The 18,608-nt window shown below is 40.8% G+C and overlaps 1 protein-coding gene across 3 annotated transcripts in view; it reads left to right on the forward strand.

Moving 5' to 3' along the window:
- Positions 1-18,608, forward strand: part of znrf3 (zinc and ring finger 3) — a 129,917-nt gene that overhangs the window by 48,259 nt on the left and 63,050 nt on the right. For 2 of the 3 annotated variants that reach the window (XM_041998562.1, XM_041998563.1), the window contains exon 1: positions 9,893-10,373. The exons of the other annotated variant lie outside the window; for it this stretch is intronic. In XM_041998562.1, coding sequence (XP_041854496.1) covers positions 10,143-10,373 — 231 coding nt within the window. In that variant the 5' untranslated portion in view covers positions 9,893-10,142. Of the gene's footprint in view, positions 1-9,892; positions 10,374-18,608 lie in introns of those variants that run through there. 3 annotated transcript variants of the gene reach the window in all.

Here is an 18,608-nt window from a genome sequence, read left to right on the forward strand (position 1 = left end):
CACGTATACATTCATTTAGATTGAGTAGATGAGTCCCAACTTTGAACAAGTGCTCTATGTCCCATGGCTGAGCCCCTGACAATTCTGGCCTAATTAATTCCCTGATTATTTTCTTCTGTTTTTCTTTCTATTTTAAATAAGGAGCGGACATAAATATTACTTCTGCATTGCGGAGTCCCATCATCAAAATAAAAGTTTAAATAACCACTTTAGTGCAGTGAGTGTATTCATGTGTGTGAGAGTTCAGATTCCATCAATCCATCCCATCCTTTGACAACAAGTCTATGCATGTTTAAGTATATCAACATTATATCCCCCTTCACGTCTCAGAACAGATTGGGTGTTGGGCTGACTGAAATTACTTTGAATTCTCCAAAGCCCCTAACCCCTGGAAGCATACCTGTTCTTGCAAGCCTCAAATGTACAGGTGCCTCATTTCAAAAAGACTTCAGCCCTCTGTTCTTTTCCTCATTCCATCTCCTCCCTCATTTTCTACCCCCCAGCTCACAATTGCAACTGCAACTTTATCCCACAGCTGAACCACAAGCCTATTGAAATACCTTCCCTAATCTAGTCTGCACTTCAAAGTCAACTTTCACCTTCCAGCCAAATCCAAGGGGGCTGTCCCACCAGGAAAGGACCCAGACTCTGTCAAGACTTCAATGTCTGTGACATTTAGTTATGAGCTGTTTGAAAATCAGAGAACCCCTCTAAAAAATAGACAAAAGATTTGGTCAAAACAGTGTATTTAAGAGAAATCTCTCTCTCTCTCTCTCTCTCTCTCTCTGTCTCTGTAAATATATATATATATATACATATATTTAGAAAAAAATATATATACTGTATATTTGTGTATATATGTGTATGTGTGTACGTATTTATATTTTATATATATATATATATATATATATATATATATATATATATATATATGTACTCTCTCTGTGTGTGTGTGTGTGTGTGTGTTTGTCTGTATATATATATATATATATACATATATATATATATATATATATATATATATATACACACACACACACACATGCACGCACGCACACACACACAGTGCTCAAAACAATAAAGGGAACATATAGACAACACATCATAGATCTTGATTAATGAAATATTCCAGTTGACAATCTTTTACATAGTGGAATTTATTAAGAACAAAATAACATAAGAATGATCAATGGAAATCTAAATCATTAATGCATGGAGGTCCGGATTCAGAATCCTTCTCAAAATAAAAGTGGAAAGATCAGATCACAGACTGACCCAGCTTTAGTTTCTCAAGACAATTTACACTGAGGTTCAGAATTGTGTGTGTGTGTGTGTGTGTGTGTGTGTGTGTGTGTGTGTGTGTGTGTGTGTGTGTGTGTGTGTGTGTGTGTGTGTGTGTGTGTGTGTGTGTGTGTGTGTGTGTGTGGCCTCTGCAGGCCTGTATGCATTCTCTGTAACATCTAGGTATGCTCCTGATGAGATGACAGATGTCCTCCTGAAGGATCTCCTCCCAGACCTGGATCAGAGCATCAGTCAACCCCTGGACAGTCTGTACTGTGACATGGTGGAGGTGGATGGAATGAGACATGATGTCCCAGACATCCTGGATTGGATTCAGGTCTGGTTAACAAGCAACAATACCTTCATCATGCAGGGACAGCTGACACACAAGCATTGTTATGCATTAGAAGCAACCCAGGTTCCACTACAGCAGCATGTGATCTGACAATGAGTCTGATGATCTTATCCTGGTACCTAATGGCAGTCAGGGTACCTCTGGCTATCACATGGATAACTTTGTGGCCCTCAAAGGATATGCTTCCCCTGACCATCACTGACCTACTGCCAAACCAGTAATGCTGGAGGAGGTTGCAGGCAGCAGAACGTTCTCCATGACGTCTCTCACATCTGTCACATGTCCTCAATGTGAGCTTGCTCTTATCCATGAAGAGCACATGGCGCCAATCTGCCAATCCTGGTGTTCACTGACAAATGTCAATCAGGTTGCATGGTGTTGGGCGTTGAGCACAGGCCCCACTTGAGGACGTCAAGCCCTCATACCACCCTCATGGAGTCTGTTTCTGACAATTTGAGCAGAAACATGCACATGGAGCTCATTTTGAAGGGCTCTGGCAGTGCTCCTCTTTTTCTTTTTTCCACAAAGGAGCAGACAGAAGTCCTGCTGCTGGGTTGTTGTCCTGCTGTGGCCCCCTCCACATCTCCTGGTAAACTGGACTGTCTCCTGGTATCTCCTCCATGCTCCTGACACTGTGCTGGGAGACACAGCAAACCTTCTTGCCACAGTGTGCATTGATGTTCCATTCTGGATGAGCTGCACTACCTGAACAACTTCTGTGGGTTGCAAACATCGCCTCATGTTACCTCTAGTGATGAGGGAACTGGCAAAATGGAAAACATGGCCAAATATCAGCCAGAAAGGATGAAGACAGGGAAGTGGTCTGTGACCACCACCTGCAGGTTAATTGTCTCTCATTTCCACCTATTGTCTGTTCCATTTGTACAACAGCAGGTGAAATTGATTCCCAATCAGTGGTACATCCTTACTGAACAGATTGATATCCCAGAAATGTGACTGACTTTAAGTTACATGCTAATGACCATGTGTTCCTCTTATTTTTTTAGTGGTGTACATATACTTGTTCTGACTCTATAATTCAGGTTCTCCTCTTGTAATCAAGAGGCAGAACTACTTTTAATAGCAATAATTTGAAGTTTTCGTTTTCTGTATGATCCCATCAGTCTCTTGCAGCATTATGGAGGAATTTGACCCCTTTTTCTTTACAGTGTTGCTTCAGTTAATTGAGATTTACAGTGTTCATTTATGCACAGCTTACGGTCCCACTACTGCATTTTTCAATCAGGTTGAGGTTTGGGCATTGTCTGGACCATTGCAACACCCTGTTTTTTTTTTTTTAGGCCATTGTGTTTTAGATTCACTGTCTAGCTTGGGATAATTGTCCTGTTGTATGACCCAGTTTGGGCCAAACTTTAACTGTGACACAAATAACCTGACATTTGTCCCTGGAATACTTAAGTTTACTTAGGAGGTCTTGGTTAAATCAATGAATGAAAAATGACCAGGTATTGTGGCAGCGAGACAAGCCCAGTTATCACCACCATGCTTGACAGTGCTTGTGCTGGTTGCACTGTGTTTAGTTTCTACCAAACATGATGCCATGCATTGTGGCCAAACATCTCTACTTTGGTCTCATCTGTTCAAATGATTATTGTTTCAGAGGTCTTGTGGTTTGGTCAGATGCAAACTAAGGCCTGTAGTGTCTGAGAATGTAGGTCATACTTTGTTTTTCATTTCTTGTCTGTTCTTTTCTACAGTCTGACCTTGGGGTGAACTTGTTTGGGTGTCTGCTCCTGGGAAAATTGGCAGCTGTGACAAATGTTTTCCACTTGTAAATAAACTTTCTCGCTGTACAATGATGGACTCCAAATTATTTTTGAAAAGGTTTTATAACCCTTCCCAGATTGATGGGCAGCAACAACATTGCTAATGTATTTTCCTCCTTGGCACAGAACTAACATATATCTAAAGTTACATAATGTTCCATGGCATTCTGATGCATTTTAGCATCAGAAAATATCCCCACCTTTAGTACTGTTTGACAGAAAATACTGTTTTACAACAGTGAGTGATATTAGTTAACTAACTACAAGTTGCTGGAGACATTCCTCAGATTCTGCTCCATATTGACATGATAGCATCACACAGTTGCTGCAGATTTGTTGGCTGCATGAATCTTCCATTCCCAAAGGTGATTTTTTACAGTGGATCACAACCTGTTTTCCTTGAAGTACCCTGTCATGCAACTACCAGAAAGCCATGGGACTCCCACCCTGTGCTAAAACCATGCTTGGCTTTGTGCTTTCATAAGCTAGCTTCCCCATTTATTTTTCACTTTGGGACCTGAGTTCTAAAGTTTTCAGGCACCCAGAACAACAGTTTCATGTGGATAAAATGTCCACATGATAAAGAATAAATTCAGCTTCTCTTTGTTGACATGTCCTGAATTATAAAAATCACATCACAGGTTCTGTACATTCAAAACTTTGTGGCTCCCCTGTGTTCTTTGGGGACCCCAGGTTGGGAACCACTGCTCTATTGGATTAAGATCTGGTGACTTTGGAGGCCATTTGAGTACAGTGAACTCAGTCATGTTCAAAAAAAAGAATTGGAGATAATTTGAGCTTTGTGACATGGTGCATTATCCTGCTGGAAGTAGCCATCAGAAGATGGTATACTGTGATCATAAAGGGATGGACATGGTCAGCAACAAAACTCAGCCACTGGGGGAGGCTCAGACAGTAGAGCAGGCAGTTCAAATCCCACCTCATCCTTGTGTCCTTGTGACATTTCACCTTCCTTGCTACCAGTGTTGGCATCACTGGTGCATGAATGTGTATGAATGTTCAGTGATGGTCGAGGAGACCATGGCAAGGATAGGCAGCTAGATTTCTATCAGTCTGCTCCAGAGTAGCTGTAGCTACACAGTTCAACACTGTGAAGTATAAATGCGGTGTGAATGAATAATGGAGTCACCGTGAAGCACATTCAGTGCTTAGAATAGTAAAAAATAGAATCCATTATTATTATTAAACCATGATCAGCTGGCACTAAGGGGCTCATGCTGCACCAAGAAAATGTCCTCTACACTGTAACACCACCACCAGCTGCCTGAACCACTGATTTAAGGCAGGATGGATCCATATTTTCATAATGGATATTCCAAATTCTGAAAGTACCATACCATACCATACCATACAATACCATACCAACTTTATTTATAAAGCACTTTAAAACAACTACAACTCATCAAAGTGTTGCCGTAAAATCATGATAAAAATACAAACAAGTATAAAAATAAAAAACAATGAAAAACCAACACACTAAAACCAATTAAAACAAAATGGATCAAATAAAAAACAAAATATCGCTGAGGTTGTAAGCCATCGAATAATAATTAGTTTTAAGGCAAGTTTTAAAAGCGGACAGTGACGGGGCCTCTAAACTGTGCAAAGGCAGATTATTCCACAGTTGTGGAGCAACAGTGGAGAAGGCCCTGTCCCCTCTGAGCTTCCTCCTGGACCTCGTTACCTGCAGCTGGTCAGCTTAACTGAGGGACCAGTGGATATTTGAGTTACTGTTGCCTTTTTATCATCTTCAACCAGTCTGCCCATTATCTTTTAACCTCTGACATCAACAAGGTGTTTTCATCCATCCTGCTGTTCACTAGATGTTTTCTCTTTTTCAGACAATTCTCTGTAAACCCCAGAGATGGTTGTGTGTGAAAATCCCAGTAGATCAGCAGTTTCTAAAATACCCAAACCAACAACCATGCCACATTCAAAGCCACTTAAACCCCTTATTTTCCCTATTCTGTTGTTCAATTCAAACTTCAGTAAGTCATCTTGACCATGTCGACATGTCATGAGTTGTTGCCGTGTGATTACCTAATTAGCTAGTTATACTGGTCATGAGCACTTGAGAGCAGCAAAAACAAAATATGTACACAGAATTCATCTGAAGTTCCCTTTCTGGCATTTGATAACACTTTTTAAGTCTTGTTTTTGATTCTTTTGAAGAAAATGTCTGGCTATTTTACTTGTATGGTACAATTACCAATGTTACAAGATCATGGAGAATGAAGCAGCATTGTTGCAGCTGTAGATACCAAAAGTAATAAGCTGAGCTTCAATGAATCTGCAGTTTGGTGTGTTGAATCTCTATGATTGATCCCTCTCATTGAATCACCTTATTTCCACACTGTCATTTGAAACTTTATTACAAAAATATACATTTTTCCTGCTTTAACCTCATATTTTCACAAAAGCCTGTTTCTTTTCAAAGACACTCCATTAATAATTCTATTATTATGAAAAGGCTATTCATCATCCCTACCCTCCATGCTGGTATTTTCCCTCATCTGCTCTCTCAACTTATAATTCATTGCAGATCACTTCATGAGAGTTTCCCACTGTGGTCTGTGCTGTGACATCATTGCAAACATGTAACATACCCTGAACCGGCTGGAGTCAATAGTCATCCCCATACTGTGTCATCACAGGGAAAGCATCTCCCACAATCTGAGGGCTGCAGGGCCCCTTAATTACTTTATGTAATAATATGCTGCAGCGATGCGCTCTCCCGGGAGCCATGAATGTAAAAACTTTCAACCCCTCCTCATCCTTTCCTTTCTTCATTAAAACATAACGTCAGCACCGTGCCAACAAAGGGACAATTCACTAAGGCTGGGAGTCTGGTTGGTACGCACAGAGTCGTTAAGAAGGACATGTTCAGTGCTCCCTTAGGGTATTATTAGTTACTTGTGACCTTGTGTTAATTTTACATATATTTATTTCTTTATCCAAACATGGCTATATTTACAATGATATTCTGGAAATGAGTATTTTAGAAACAGTTGATGTTCTGGGATTTTTTCCCCACACACAACCATCTCTAGATTTTATAGAGAATGGTTTGAAAAAGAGAAAATATCCAGTGAGCAGCAGTTGTCTGGACCAAAATGTCTCCCTTTACAGTTTTTCACACTCAAGGTTCAAACTTTAACATCTAAACAGAACACAGCATTCCAGAAACATTGTCTAAATGTAAATGAAGCACATACCAAATATGCATTTCCCAAGAGTCTTTGCAGGCTTTGTGCAATTGGTACTAAATGATTTGAATAGGTTTGACTGTTGAGTTGAACTAATTTAATAGATTAGCTTGGACAAACTATTCAATCACTTGTTACAAATGGAAGCAATTCATTTAAGTTGGTTCAACATTTCTTCATTTAAAGTTAATTTAATAAACATAACTTTTATTACTAACCAAAAGTATTAAATGGGATTCATATGAAAAAGTGCTTTAGATTAACTACAGGCCAAATGCAGAGTGTAGAATCTAGCGTAAACATGGATCCATCCAGTCTTGTATCAACAGTTAAGGCTGTTGGTGGTAGCGTATCAGTGTGGGGGACATTTTTTGGCATGCTTTGAGCCCCATAGTAGCAACTGAGCATGGTTTACAAACCATGAGTATTGTTGCTGACCATGTCCATCTTTTAAAACCATAGTTTACCATATTCTGATGGCTACTTCCACCAGGATAATGCACCATGCCAAAAAGCTCAAATCATCTCAAACATGTTTCTTAAAGACGACAATGAGTTTCAATGGCTTCCACAGTCACCAGATCTCAGTCCAATAGAGCATCTTAGAGATTGTTATTATGGATGAGTAACCAACAAATCTGCATCTGTGTGATGCTATCATGTCAATATGGACATCTCTGAGGAATGTTTCCAATAACTTGTTGAAAAATTAAGGTTGTTCTGAAAGCAAAATAAAGTCCAACCCGGTACCAACAAGATCTGTCTAATAAAACTGAGTGTTTGTCTGACATTTAACATTCAGTTCTTGTTCTTTGATTAAATACCCTGTTTAAAGGATTAGCAAAGCTCTGCACATCCATTTTCCTGAAATACATTTATTAACAAATGTAGAAAGAATTTACAAAATTAGCTAGCTGTAAACTTCTTTTCTGCAAGCTGTGCAGCTTCATAATCTTATCAATCCACCAAAGAATTCTTTTCAAGCACAGATGGAATCAGAAAAACCCACAGACATGCACCTATTTGGGGAGTTGGCATAGTAAGAAACTGAGCCAGCAATCATCCTTCAATGCCCTTCTCATCTTCAGCATGCTCTCAGTCTAAACAAGCAGACAGCTGATTCTCCTCAGTGAGGACTGAGTTTAGACACTGTGTAGAAAGACTTAAGCGTCAGGAGAAGATGTGCAGCTGTTGCTGATTAAATACTGGATAATATCTCAGGCTAAAAACAAGAATGTATTGTATACTTTTAAATTATAATAGGTTTGAACTAATGTAATGATCCAATAGTCAAAACAAATATTCACCATATGCACTTTAAATAATCTCAAAAAGCAAGTATTTAAGTGCACTGATGGGAGGAAACCATAGTGTGAGGTTAAGTTACTGTGTATTGAAAACTTTGAACAACCAACAGAGGGCAGACTTGCAATAGAAGAGGAACCTATCCCTTGATGAACAGTTGGATCACTTGTTGCCCTTTATGCATGCTGTGGTCTTTTAATAAGCTGATAATGTCAATGTAATTCAGTTCCATCAAACAGTTTGCAGGCTGTACACCTTCAAAATCCCATTACAGATGCATTTATTCATCACAGAATCATAAAATGCCTGCATTTGATGAGTGCATGGGGTGCATGAGTCAAAGAAGAGTGTCACAAGGCAGCTATGGGACATGTGGTGTGGATCAAGATCCATAAAACCAAGTGTCGTCTGATGTGATCTGTAAATTATTCTCGTGCTAGAGGCGCTGAAGAACATCTTAAGTTTTGGCTTTGAAATATTTTCGTTTTTTTTTTTTTTTTTTTTTTTCCTTCTTCTTTTTGAGTCCAAACACATGTTGACCATCATGTTTTCTTCCAGAGGCGGCAGCATTCTTGACCTAAAAAGCCTTCACAGTTGGTTTTCATAATCACACTGCCACACAGCTGACAGCAAGATGAAACCTTGTTTTCTGAGGGTTTTTTTTAAGGATGTTAATCACTATGTAGAACTCACACTTCATTTTGGGACTTTTGTCTACTGGAAAGCTATGTAAAAAAATTCCAGAAATAACACTCCAGTGTAGAACCACTTAGTTTCATGCTTTATTGTCCTCTTTACATTTTAAATAATAAAAAGCACTGTTTAGTCTGCTTTTATCCAGTAATTTACATTAAATACAAAACAATGCATCACTTGCATGGCACCATGAGCTCCTTTCATTATTTGTGCAGTAAAAGAAACATTTAAACAGTGATTTTGTAAGAATGAAGAGATGCATTTATCTATTCACTGTGCTTATTTTCAGACACATAATGAAGACTCATACATGATAAGAGGAAAAGCTCCAAGCAGAAAACGCTCTGCAGGAACCGGTAGGCATGGAAGTTTCACAATGGACCCTTTATCTTCTGCAGTAAATAACAGCAAGTTTGTTTAAAAGAGAATTGCAGGATGCATGCTTGTGTATTTAAAAGTGAGGATAATTAAACTGATCTTTAAATGCACTGTGAGCATTATACACTCACTAATTTTAGTTTTCTGCATATACAAATGATGACACCTTACATTTAAACATCAAGAAGTTTGTCTAAATGCCTTATAGTTGTCTTATCTGCTAAAGTGCTAATGCTAAATTAAGTCCAATTAAGTGTAATAACATTTTTTTTATTATTAAAGTATATAATGTTTTTTTTCTTAAACGGAAGAAAAAAAAGAAAGTCGGAAAGCTTAAATGTCAGCAGACTAGACCACATTGCAGCTGGTAGGTGTGATAGAAAAATTAGCCCGGGTAAATCATAAAGCGTCCCGAAGAGGGTAATGTTTGTTTTAAGGTGGTACAGTCACTAAAAAACATGTCACACTATGGGGCCAAAAAACCCCACATTGGAGCAGAGTGGTCGAAACAAGCGCTATCTACTTAATATTCAAATAAAGAAACTCAATTAACTCAGAAGTTAATGTGTAACTTGAAGTCTTTTTCTGACAAACAATAAGCACCACTTTCAGCGCGAGCCGATGTCCTCGGTGCCTCCTTAACTGAGTGTTGGCACTTCAGAGTGGGGAGCGCAAAGGAGAGGGTCAGAACGAGTGGTGGGTGGGGATATAACTCTTTTGGGAGAGAGAGAGAGAGAGAGAGAGAGAGAGAGAGAGAGAGAGAGAGAGAGAGAGAGAGAGAGAGAGAGAGAGAGAAAACTAAAAAAAAAAAAAAAATCACGTGTTTAGAGATCAAAGGAGATCCGCTTTGTAGGGGAGGAGGAGGAGGAGGGTGAGAAAGAAAGAGGGATCGAGGGAGGGAGAAAGCAAGGCTGCGTTTGAGGCAATGTAATTGACAAGGCTCGCAGTGGTGAAATAAACACGCTTCAGACCAGGCTCAGCTTCTATTGCACAATTCTGACTCCTCCGAGGCATCGCCCGCAGCGCGCGCACAGACCTGATTTCAATTACCCTCATCCGATTAATCAATCCATGTGAAATTATGTCCCGATCGGCGCTGATCCAGCCGGCAAGATGATGATTTTATCAAGGAGAGGCTCAGATCGTGTGCCCGACTCGGTGGTCCTGGTGATCTTGCTGGTCGCCGCTTCTATCGGTGCCGTTTTCGCCAAGGATACAGCCTTTGTGGAAGTGGTGCTGTTCGAGTCCAGTCCCAATGGAGATTATACTACTTACACGACTGGTTTGCAAGGACGGTTTTCTAAAGCTGGAGCCACTATCAGTGCGGAGGGGGAGATCGTTCAAGTACGTGTAAAGTGTTTTTTGTTTTTCCTCCTTTTTTTTTATTCTTTTTTACCGGGGAGAGACCGGTACCAGACCCGGGCAACACGAGAGATACTCGGGGGTGTAATTTCACCAAGCTGCCCTCTTTAAAACTTTTTCTAAGGGGGGGTTGACAAGAGTTGGACATGCTGTCTGTCTGTGTGCGTGCGTGTGTGCGTGCAGGCAGCGTGTGAGGATGGTACTAAGCTTGCAAGCATATGCGGTCACAAGATGGCTCCTATCTTGTGGAATTCATTCACAGGGAAAACATGCTCTTGCAAGTTATTTTGTTGATGTCTGAAGTTCACTTTGTGCGCACTTTTCTGTTAATTGCCCCTCAGACCGAAATACGCTCATGTAGGAACTGTTTTCCCAAATGATAACAAATCATCCACCTCCTCCTTTAAAAGGAAAAAAAAAGTTTATAAACTTTTTACCGAGCAGGTTTTATGCTTTACGCAAGTCTCTGAGGCTGCTATGCATTTGGACTTTTTAAAATAAGTTTCATGATCAGTTTGAGATTGTTTATGAACCCAAATGTTGGAGTGTTTTTGGTCATGCCGATATGAATAACATACACGTCCTGTCGCTAGTCCTGTTTGTGTTCAGTCTCTTAGATAAATCTTAGATTTTAAGATGAACAAACGAAAAACAACAACAACAAAAATCTAATCATATCCCATTTTACTTTTTTTTTTTTTTATCTCCTGCACCGCTTCCCAAACACGACAAGTGCGCTAGGATCAGCAATCCCAGCCTTCACCGAGTGAAAGAAGTCCCAACATATTCAGTTTTTGTTTCAGTGCAAAGCGTTTATTTGAAGTTTAATTGACGAATTCTATTCTAATCTGTTTGGCTTTTGATCGTAGGGCAGTGAAATTATTCGGTTTCTTATCATGTGCCAATACTTTAATGATGCATTTCCTGACCTTTTAACATGTCCCGCCAAGGATCCTGGGAAGCACAGCTCTTTATTAAATTCTTTTTTTTTTTTTTTTTTTTTTTTTTTTGCATGATTTGAAGCCACTTGAATATAATTTGACTTTTGTATGGTGTGCATCCACTTCTTTTGAAGATTTGGAGTTCATCTGTAAAATCCCAAAGTGCAGCTAATGCTCTATAATCAAATAAATTTAGGCTAACTTTACGACTAATTGACCAGCAAATAGCCATGTGACTGCTTAGACCAGTCACTATAAAAGTCTTTTTTCTTGCTAAGTTAAATATTAGATTACCTGGAGCTAAAATCTGAACTTTAACTAAATGAGGTTGTGTTTATATTTGTTGCATGAAAAGCAGGTGAGGGCATTTTTAGTCAAGTTGACAGTGATGCATCCAGTGTGCTGCAAACAAGAAGCCTCAGTTGTTTGGTTGCATGCATTGATTGGCTTGAGGCTGTTACTTCATTTGCAGATTTCGCTTTCCCTTAAGATGGACGAATGATTAAAACAACCAGCGCCTCCTCCCTGCAACAACAAATGCAGCTGCACTGCAGCATCTTCAGAGTGCATGTCTGCAGCTTTTTGTTTTCCTTAAAATGACAACTCTAATGTGAAAAGAAAGATGATATGTGGGGATCAAAGGTAGGGATACTCAAAAATGAGCACTGTTTATACACAGAGATGGTCATTTGGCGCCACCCGCTTAACCGCATGGCAATGTCGGACCTCAGCTTTACATCAAAAACCACATCTATTTAGGTTTGCTTTCTTTACAAACACAGCTTCTGACCACTCAGAGACAGCTTATATTTTGTCAGGCTATAATGAGGGGCAGCTTGTCCAGCACAGCGCACTGTCTTAAGTTTCTCATTGCTCTTATGTTCGACCAAAGATTTATGTAAGTTTAAACTGACAATGGATGACAACCATACAACCTGAAGAGTGTAATTTTAAACTGGTATCAGATTCCCAGCTTGCACATTTGATACCATATATACAACACTGCAGGAACATTTTAGGAAATTCCTGTGGTGTTTTGTGCTGAAATTAGGTTGAACACAAATATTTAGGTTCGTGTGCATTTGGATGTTGGCAGCGATTGTTTCACTTGTCTTCATTTTATTTTCAAAGTTTGTATGTTTGTGGAGTTGGGAGCATGAGGTGTATGGAGTTCTCCAGACCACTTTTCTGCTGTTTAATCAGAGCCCTGAGGGGGTTTGCATTGCTGCATGTGTGTGTATGTGTGTATAATAGTGGCCAGACCTCAGCAGGTATGGGTTCAAGTACAGGGGAAAAGGGGGGTCTTGGCACTGTTCCTGAGCAAAGACCCGACCACAACCACTGCTGGTGTGTCTCCCAACTGCGCTTTTTTTTTTTCTAATTCCCTAAAGTTAACACTGCCTCAACTCTGCCTGAAGAGTGTGAAAAGTGGCACACGCTGCTGGGGCCAAAAATAATAAATTAAGTTAATTTGCCTCTTGCTCTCTTCTAAGAGGGGAGGGAGTATTATGACAAAGATCTGGCCAGAGTGCCAAAGTGTTACAGCTACGGCTCAGCGTAGTCATCTCCTCAAAATCATTCTGCTAGGACGTGTGCACAGAGAATTTATTTTTTGAGCCAATTTTAAATTTCTTCTGTTTAGAGCTCTAAATGAAATGATACCGAAGTATTTCTGGTTGCAGGATGCACAGTTCGGCTTCTCATGGATGTGTTTTTGGTATTCACCTCCTCATTGACAGCATTTGCATAGCTTATTCCGGGTTGGATGCAATGGGCAACACCATCTGCCGGTCATCATTTCTTTATTGACTCCAAATCATCTTTCCTGTAGCGAGATGAGCTTCGATGCTCTGCACAAGTTCACATCTGCCTCCGATTTCCAGCAGGCCAGTGCTGTCAGCATGTGAGTGAGGAGCTGAGGCAGGGACGTGGCAGGGGCATGGAGAGCACCAGATGGAACTCATAGTGTCGTCGGCCAGAAGCAGAGGGAATAATGTGGCTTTTGCCTACTTCCTCTCAAAGGGGACAGAGAGCATCTCCTGGGTCCAGCGTGAAATAAAAAAAGAATAGGTTATAGTTTTCTCTCTGACTCTGTATCTATATTCTTCATCTCCACATGAAGTGCTGAAAGACTGTGCTATGGTTCTTTGAGGGTGGCAGTTTTTTTCCGACTGGACGTGGAGGGGGGGAGTGGTGGTTTTCAGCTAAGACAACGATGCGCTTAAATACTGGAGCTCCTACCTTGCAGTTGGCAGGAGTTGTGTCGCACTGCATTTAGACTATAATGAGAGCTTTAGTGGTTTAAGGCATCCAGCGCGCTTTCTCACCACAGAATGGAAACCCCAAGAGGCCATAATGGGCCGGTCCCAGACGGTAGGTGCCAGGGAACCGGGGGCCACTCCCAGCGCCAAAGCAACAGTAGCAGTACACAAACGCTGGTTTAAAAAGGTTAAAAGCGCTGCTCCCTACTTTTTTCCATTTATTGGCTTGGCGGTCGGAGCTGTATTTTAAGTGCTATCGTCTCTTAACCGCCACCCTGCTTTACTTTCATGTCCTGGCCAAAGTAATTTGAGGCTGTGTTTCTCCCCTTTTTGGAATAGAACAGACTAAACTGTTTCTTCTTTTTCTTGCTTAACACCCCCCCTCTTGCACACAGGCTCACCTCCTGCCTCCACTCTGGTGTTTCAGATGCAGCCAAGCTTTGTCACACATTCTTGACTGCATGGAAATAACTGCAAGTGATGCTCGCAGCCAATCAACATGCAGTAATGTCCTGGTGATGGCCAGATAAACCTTCTTGATGCACCAAGACTTTCCAGCCAACTGTGTTTCAAAAACAGTTGACTTTAATTGCTCTGTGCTTTCACCTTCTGGTTATTTGTAGTTGTGAGAAATAGTGCTATTTATGTGTAAAGGTCAACTCGCACCAAGTTTTACAGTAATTTAATGTCTCAAAAATTTATATTTGAACTGATTTTTAACCTATCTTATGCAACTTGTTTGATCTGTGAAGCAAATTCATGTTTGAATCCCCCAATGAAGTAATTACATCAGTAGAGAGGAAGCAAGACTTCCTTTAAAAATGCTTTCCCTGCTCACTGCATGCATCTGAGGTTTTATTTTGTGCATTGCAACACAAAACCTCTCATTATTTCAAGTTATTTAAATATAAATATCATAAATTCTTTATTTTGTTCACACACACAATTCACATTAAGATCAAAATCTGAAGGAAGGGTGCAGGGATTGTTTGTCTTGAGCACACAAGAGGCAGGACATGATGCAAAATGTGCACTTTAGAAATTCAATTCAGCTTTACTTGCATTGCACTTCAATTTAATCCCCCATCTGGAGCATTCACAGGGCGGCGATTGTTTGTATTTTGGGAAACGCAGCTTGTTATTCCGTTTTTTTCTGATTATATCCATTCTGCATATATTTCAATACATCCACATCAAGCACATCAGCGCGACTGTACACTGCAGGCTGTTGGGGATAGTAGGCTACTGAACAACACAACATGTATCTAAGCATCAAGGACCCCTAAGCTGCCCAATGTGCCTGTGTGAGTTTATTCATCCTATTAAATGTCATTTTAGAAAATCAGTTATTGATGTGAATTAACACACTAATCACGCTGGCATTGTTTGGTCTGCTTTAAATGAGCCCTGATCTGCTTCCATGGATAGTAAAGTTCATTTGGAGCAGTGTGAACATGCATCCAGACTCCGGTAGGGACCAAAGAAGCACTCTGGTTCATTGTGAAACCAGGGTTTTGGTTCACAAGTGAACTCTGTTGTGTTTTGCTTGCAGTGTGAAAGCAAATGGAATGCTGTGCTGAATGAGCTGTTTTTGGTCCTAGCCAGTGAATGAGCTGGATTTTCTCTTTTTTTTTATTGGTTATTGGTCATTTCAGGGAATATTGCCCCCTTGTAATCAGATGTTTTTAAATGTGTGACATTGACCGGGTGGTTTGGCCGGCTTAAGAGTGCAGTGTGAAAGGAAACCGAAGGAACGTGCGAAATTTTTTAAGACTTCCCTGCTTAATCAAACCAAGACCTCTGGGCTATCCCGGAGTGAATGCGCTCTTATATGTGCATTGTCCGCAGCATACTACTCATCTTATGTGGAGCATTCTGCTGTGGGTCCCCCACATACACCACACACACATCTTCATATGTCTTAATTTGGCTGCTAAGGTACTAGAAATGTTGGTTTGAGTGTGTAATTTGCAGTGATTATAAAATAAACTAAAAGTTGTGCATTTGGAAGCAGGAACCAGCTGTGTTATTTTTAAAAAGGTAATTGTAAACGGTTGCAGTAGCACTTCTGATACAACCTCACCAAAGGCCTATAAAATCCTGCAGATATATACAGATGTATGATACTTTTGGCTCTTCACTCCAAGTAACGATTGCTCCCATTAAATATTAATGTGCACATCAAACTGAAAGCACAACTTACTGTTGAATCCTCTTGTTGAATCCTTTATGCTGACTTCTATTCTTTTCCCAACTCTACTTTCTTCCTCTGACTCCTCTGCTTTTCGTTCTCATATACCTGCCTCTCTCTAAGCCCCACACTCCCATTCTGTGTAAAACCTAGAACAAGTGTGTGTTGGTGCTGGTGGCCCCAGTAGCTACGCTAGTTTCCAGTGGGCTGAATGGCTGAGCAGATCTTTGATGTTCCATTCCAGTAAGTGTGATGCTCACTGCCGCTTTTTCTTTGACATCCAAGCCTCTCCCAGAGGAACTCTGTTCCCTCATGTCACTCTACTGTTCTAGTATTGATTATGTGTCTGAGTTCATATGGATGAATGTCTTGTGTTTTGGTCTTTGTGTAACCCTTCACTGATTAGGAAATGTTTGTACAACATTGCCCTGAGGTTATAAGTTCTTTTTTAAACAAAAAAAAAAAAAAAAAAAAGAAAGGCACAGCATGAAAATATCCCACTTATGCAGGTGAAAAAGTCTCTCTCTCTCTCTCTCTCTCTCTCTCTCTCTCTCTCTCTCTCTCTCTCTCTCTCTCTCTCTCTCTCTCTCTCTCTCTCTCTCTCTCTCTCTCTCTCTCTCTCTCTCTCTCTCTCTCTCTCTCTCTCTCTCTCTCTGCCCATCTTCTCTTGAGTTACTTTTGAAGTGCTTGGCAAGTCAGAGATGAAGAAGAATCCTGAGTGGGTTTTCCTCTTTCTGAATAGCCCCTGATGTGTCCGGCTGCATTTGATGAAACGCTGCTGAAAAGCCCAGTCCATCCACACATCCCACATTTTTATGCACTGACACATAGGGTCTGCAAAACAAAGACTAAGGGGTCGAGGGTTATGAAATGACAATGCTCGCAGTAGCTCATCCAGGCAAAAGCATCCTTTGTTGTCAACCAGGAATGTGCTGACTAACCGTGGAAGGCCACAATGCCAGTCTACCCTTTTGTTGTACTATTTTTTTAAGCCAATAACTAGTAACTTAGCCATGTAGGGAGTCATGTGGGTCTATGTCTTCTTTCCTCTTTGTCATCTTGCCCCCCCCCCTCCCCCCCTACACCTCTTAGTTCAGCTCACATTTGTTTTCATAAAAAGGGAGATCTTATCACAGATCTTCCGTACCAAGTTCAAGAACACTGGGTTCAAAGTTCTGTCTTTTGTGTATATCATTACATAATGTTCAGCCTCATGCATCTACAAAAACAATGTAGCTGTTGATGTAGGAAGAGCCGACCCATGCTAATAGTTTAATTTTCTCGGGCTACTGCTTTTGTGCACATGATCATTCATCCTAATTAATCATACTAATGCTGTTAGTGATCTCTCCTAACAGCCCTTATTTCACAAACCCCGTTGTTTTTTAATGGCTTTCTGGACAGAAATGGGAAATGCTGCCATATGGGGACAAGTCAGTTTTAGATGCGGGCTCCCAAGTCTCACACCTTCCCATCCTACAGTAGATCTGTTTCTAGAGTCTCGTTATGTTGGTGCAGGTAGTTGTTTCAGTAATGAGGAGGATCTCAGCCTTACACAATGGGGCCAGAGGTATGATGTATTGGACCTGGTTGGTCAGATGAGCGCAAGCTGGGTTATCTCTGCTTTAGTGTCTTTTCTGTTCTTAGTGCGGTATGTCTCTAGAGTAAAGAGATATCACTATAGTTTCCCTCCTCCCCTTGTTGCTACAGATGCGCCCTAGATTTTGAAATGAAAAATTGGTTTCTGTTTTTATGTCGTCCCAGTATCAGGGGTATTCTGAAGATATTTTTATCTTTTCTTGGCTGAAAGTTGAATATAAATTGTCTGAAATTTCTGAGCTTTCTTTGTGCAGCTTAGTTGCAGCCATGCATAACTTCACTCACTATCTTTGTTGGTGCAAGAGCAAAATGTTTTCCAGATTTAACTTGTCAGAATTCAAGAGGTCAGAAGAAATTCTTCCTTTTTTTTTTTTTTTTTTTTTTTTTTTTTTTTAAATAAATCTGTAAATATAGGACATTTACTGATGTGCCATGTCAATAAAGGCTCTGTAGTACAGCCTGGGGCTTTGATAAAGCCTCCTCAATTCCTCCTGTCCCCCTTCTCAATCCCTGTTAGTAGCCTAAGCCACTGTCTTCAAGCCCCTGGACCCTGAACAGGGAGGGGCCTGCAGTGCTGGGTGAATAGCTGCCGGGAGTCATGCTGCGGGTGTAAACCACATGAATGTGCCGCCTGAGCAGATAGGATCAGTCGAGGCGGGGAGGCCTAGGAGGCCACGACGCTCAGCGCAGCTCCGCATGCTAACATCAAAGGGAGAGCTAAAGGGGGTGGATGAGCGGGAGGGAGAGGGAGAGAGAGAAGGCTGGGCCAAACTCTTCAAAGGCCTCTGTGACTAATGCCGGCCCTGATATGCAGCTCTGCAAAACTGAATGATGATGTAATTGCAGGCCTTCGGGCTAAATCCGCTCCCATACAAATAAAGGTGGAGGTGTTCCCTTGCTCAAGCACGATGAGAAAAGTACCTCCAGTGTTGAGCTGAAGCCAGAAAGTTGAACACCTCACAGGTGAGGAGGGTGTTGGGTCGCTATGACACTGTACAGATCCAGGTGGAAAATGTTCCTATATTTTAAGTAAAATTGGAAATGGGTTTAGCTATTGCTGTAGGTTTGATCCACGAGCCGTTTCCAAAGTACACAACAGGTGGAACAGAGTTGACTCTGTTCTTTGTAAAGTTTATACAGGTCTCGTATTTATGTGTGTGTGTGTGTTTTGGCCGTGTGTGTACATGTACTTCCCTTGTAATGTGTGTTAAACCAAGCATGACCG

This window comes from Melanotaenia boesemani, chromosome 11, assembly GCF_017639745.1.
Source record: "Melanotaenia boesemani isolate fMelBoe1 chromosome 11, fMelBoe1.pri, whole genome shotgun sequence".
NCBI lineage: Eukaryota > Metazoa > Chordata > Actinopteri > Atheriniformes > Melanotaeniidae > Melanotaenia > Melanotaenia boesemani.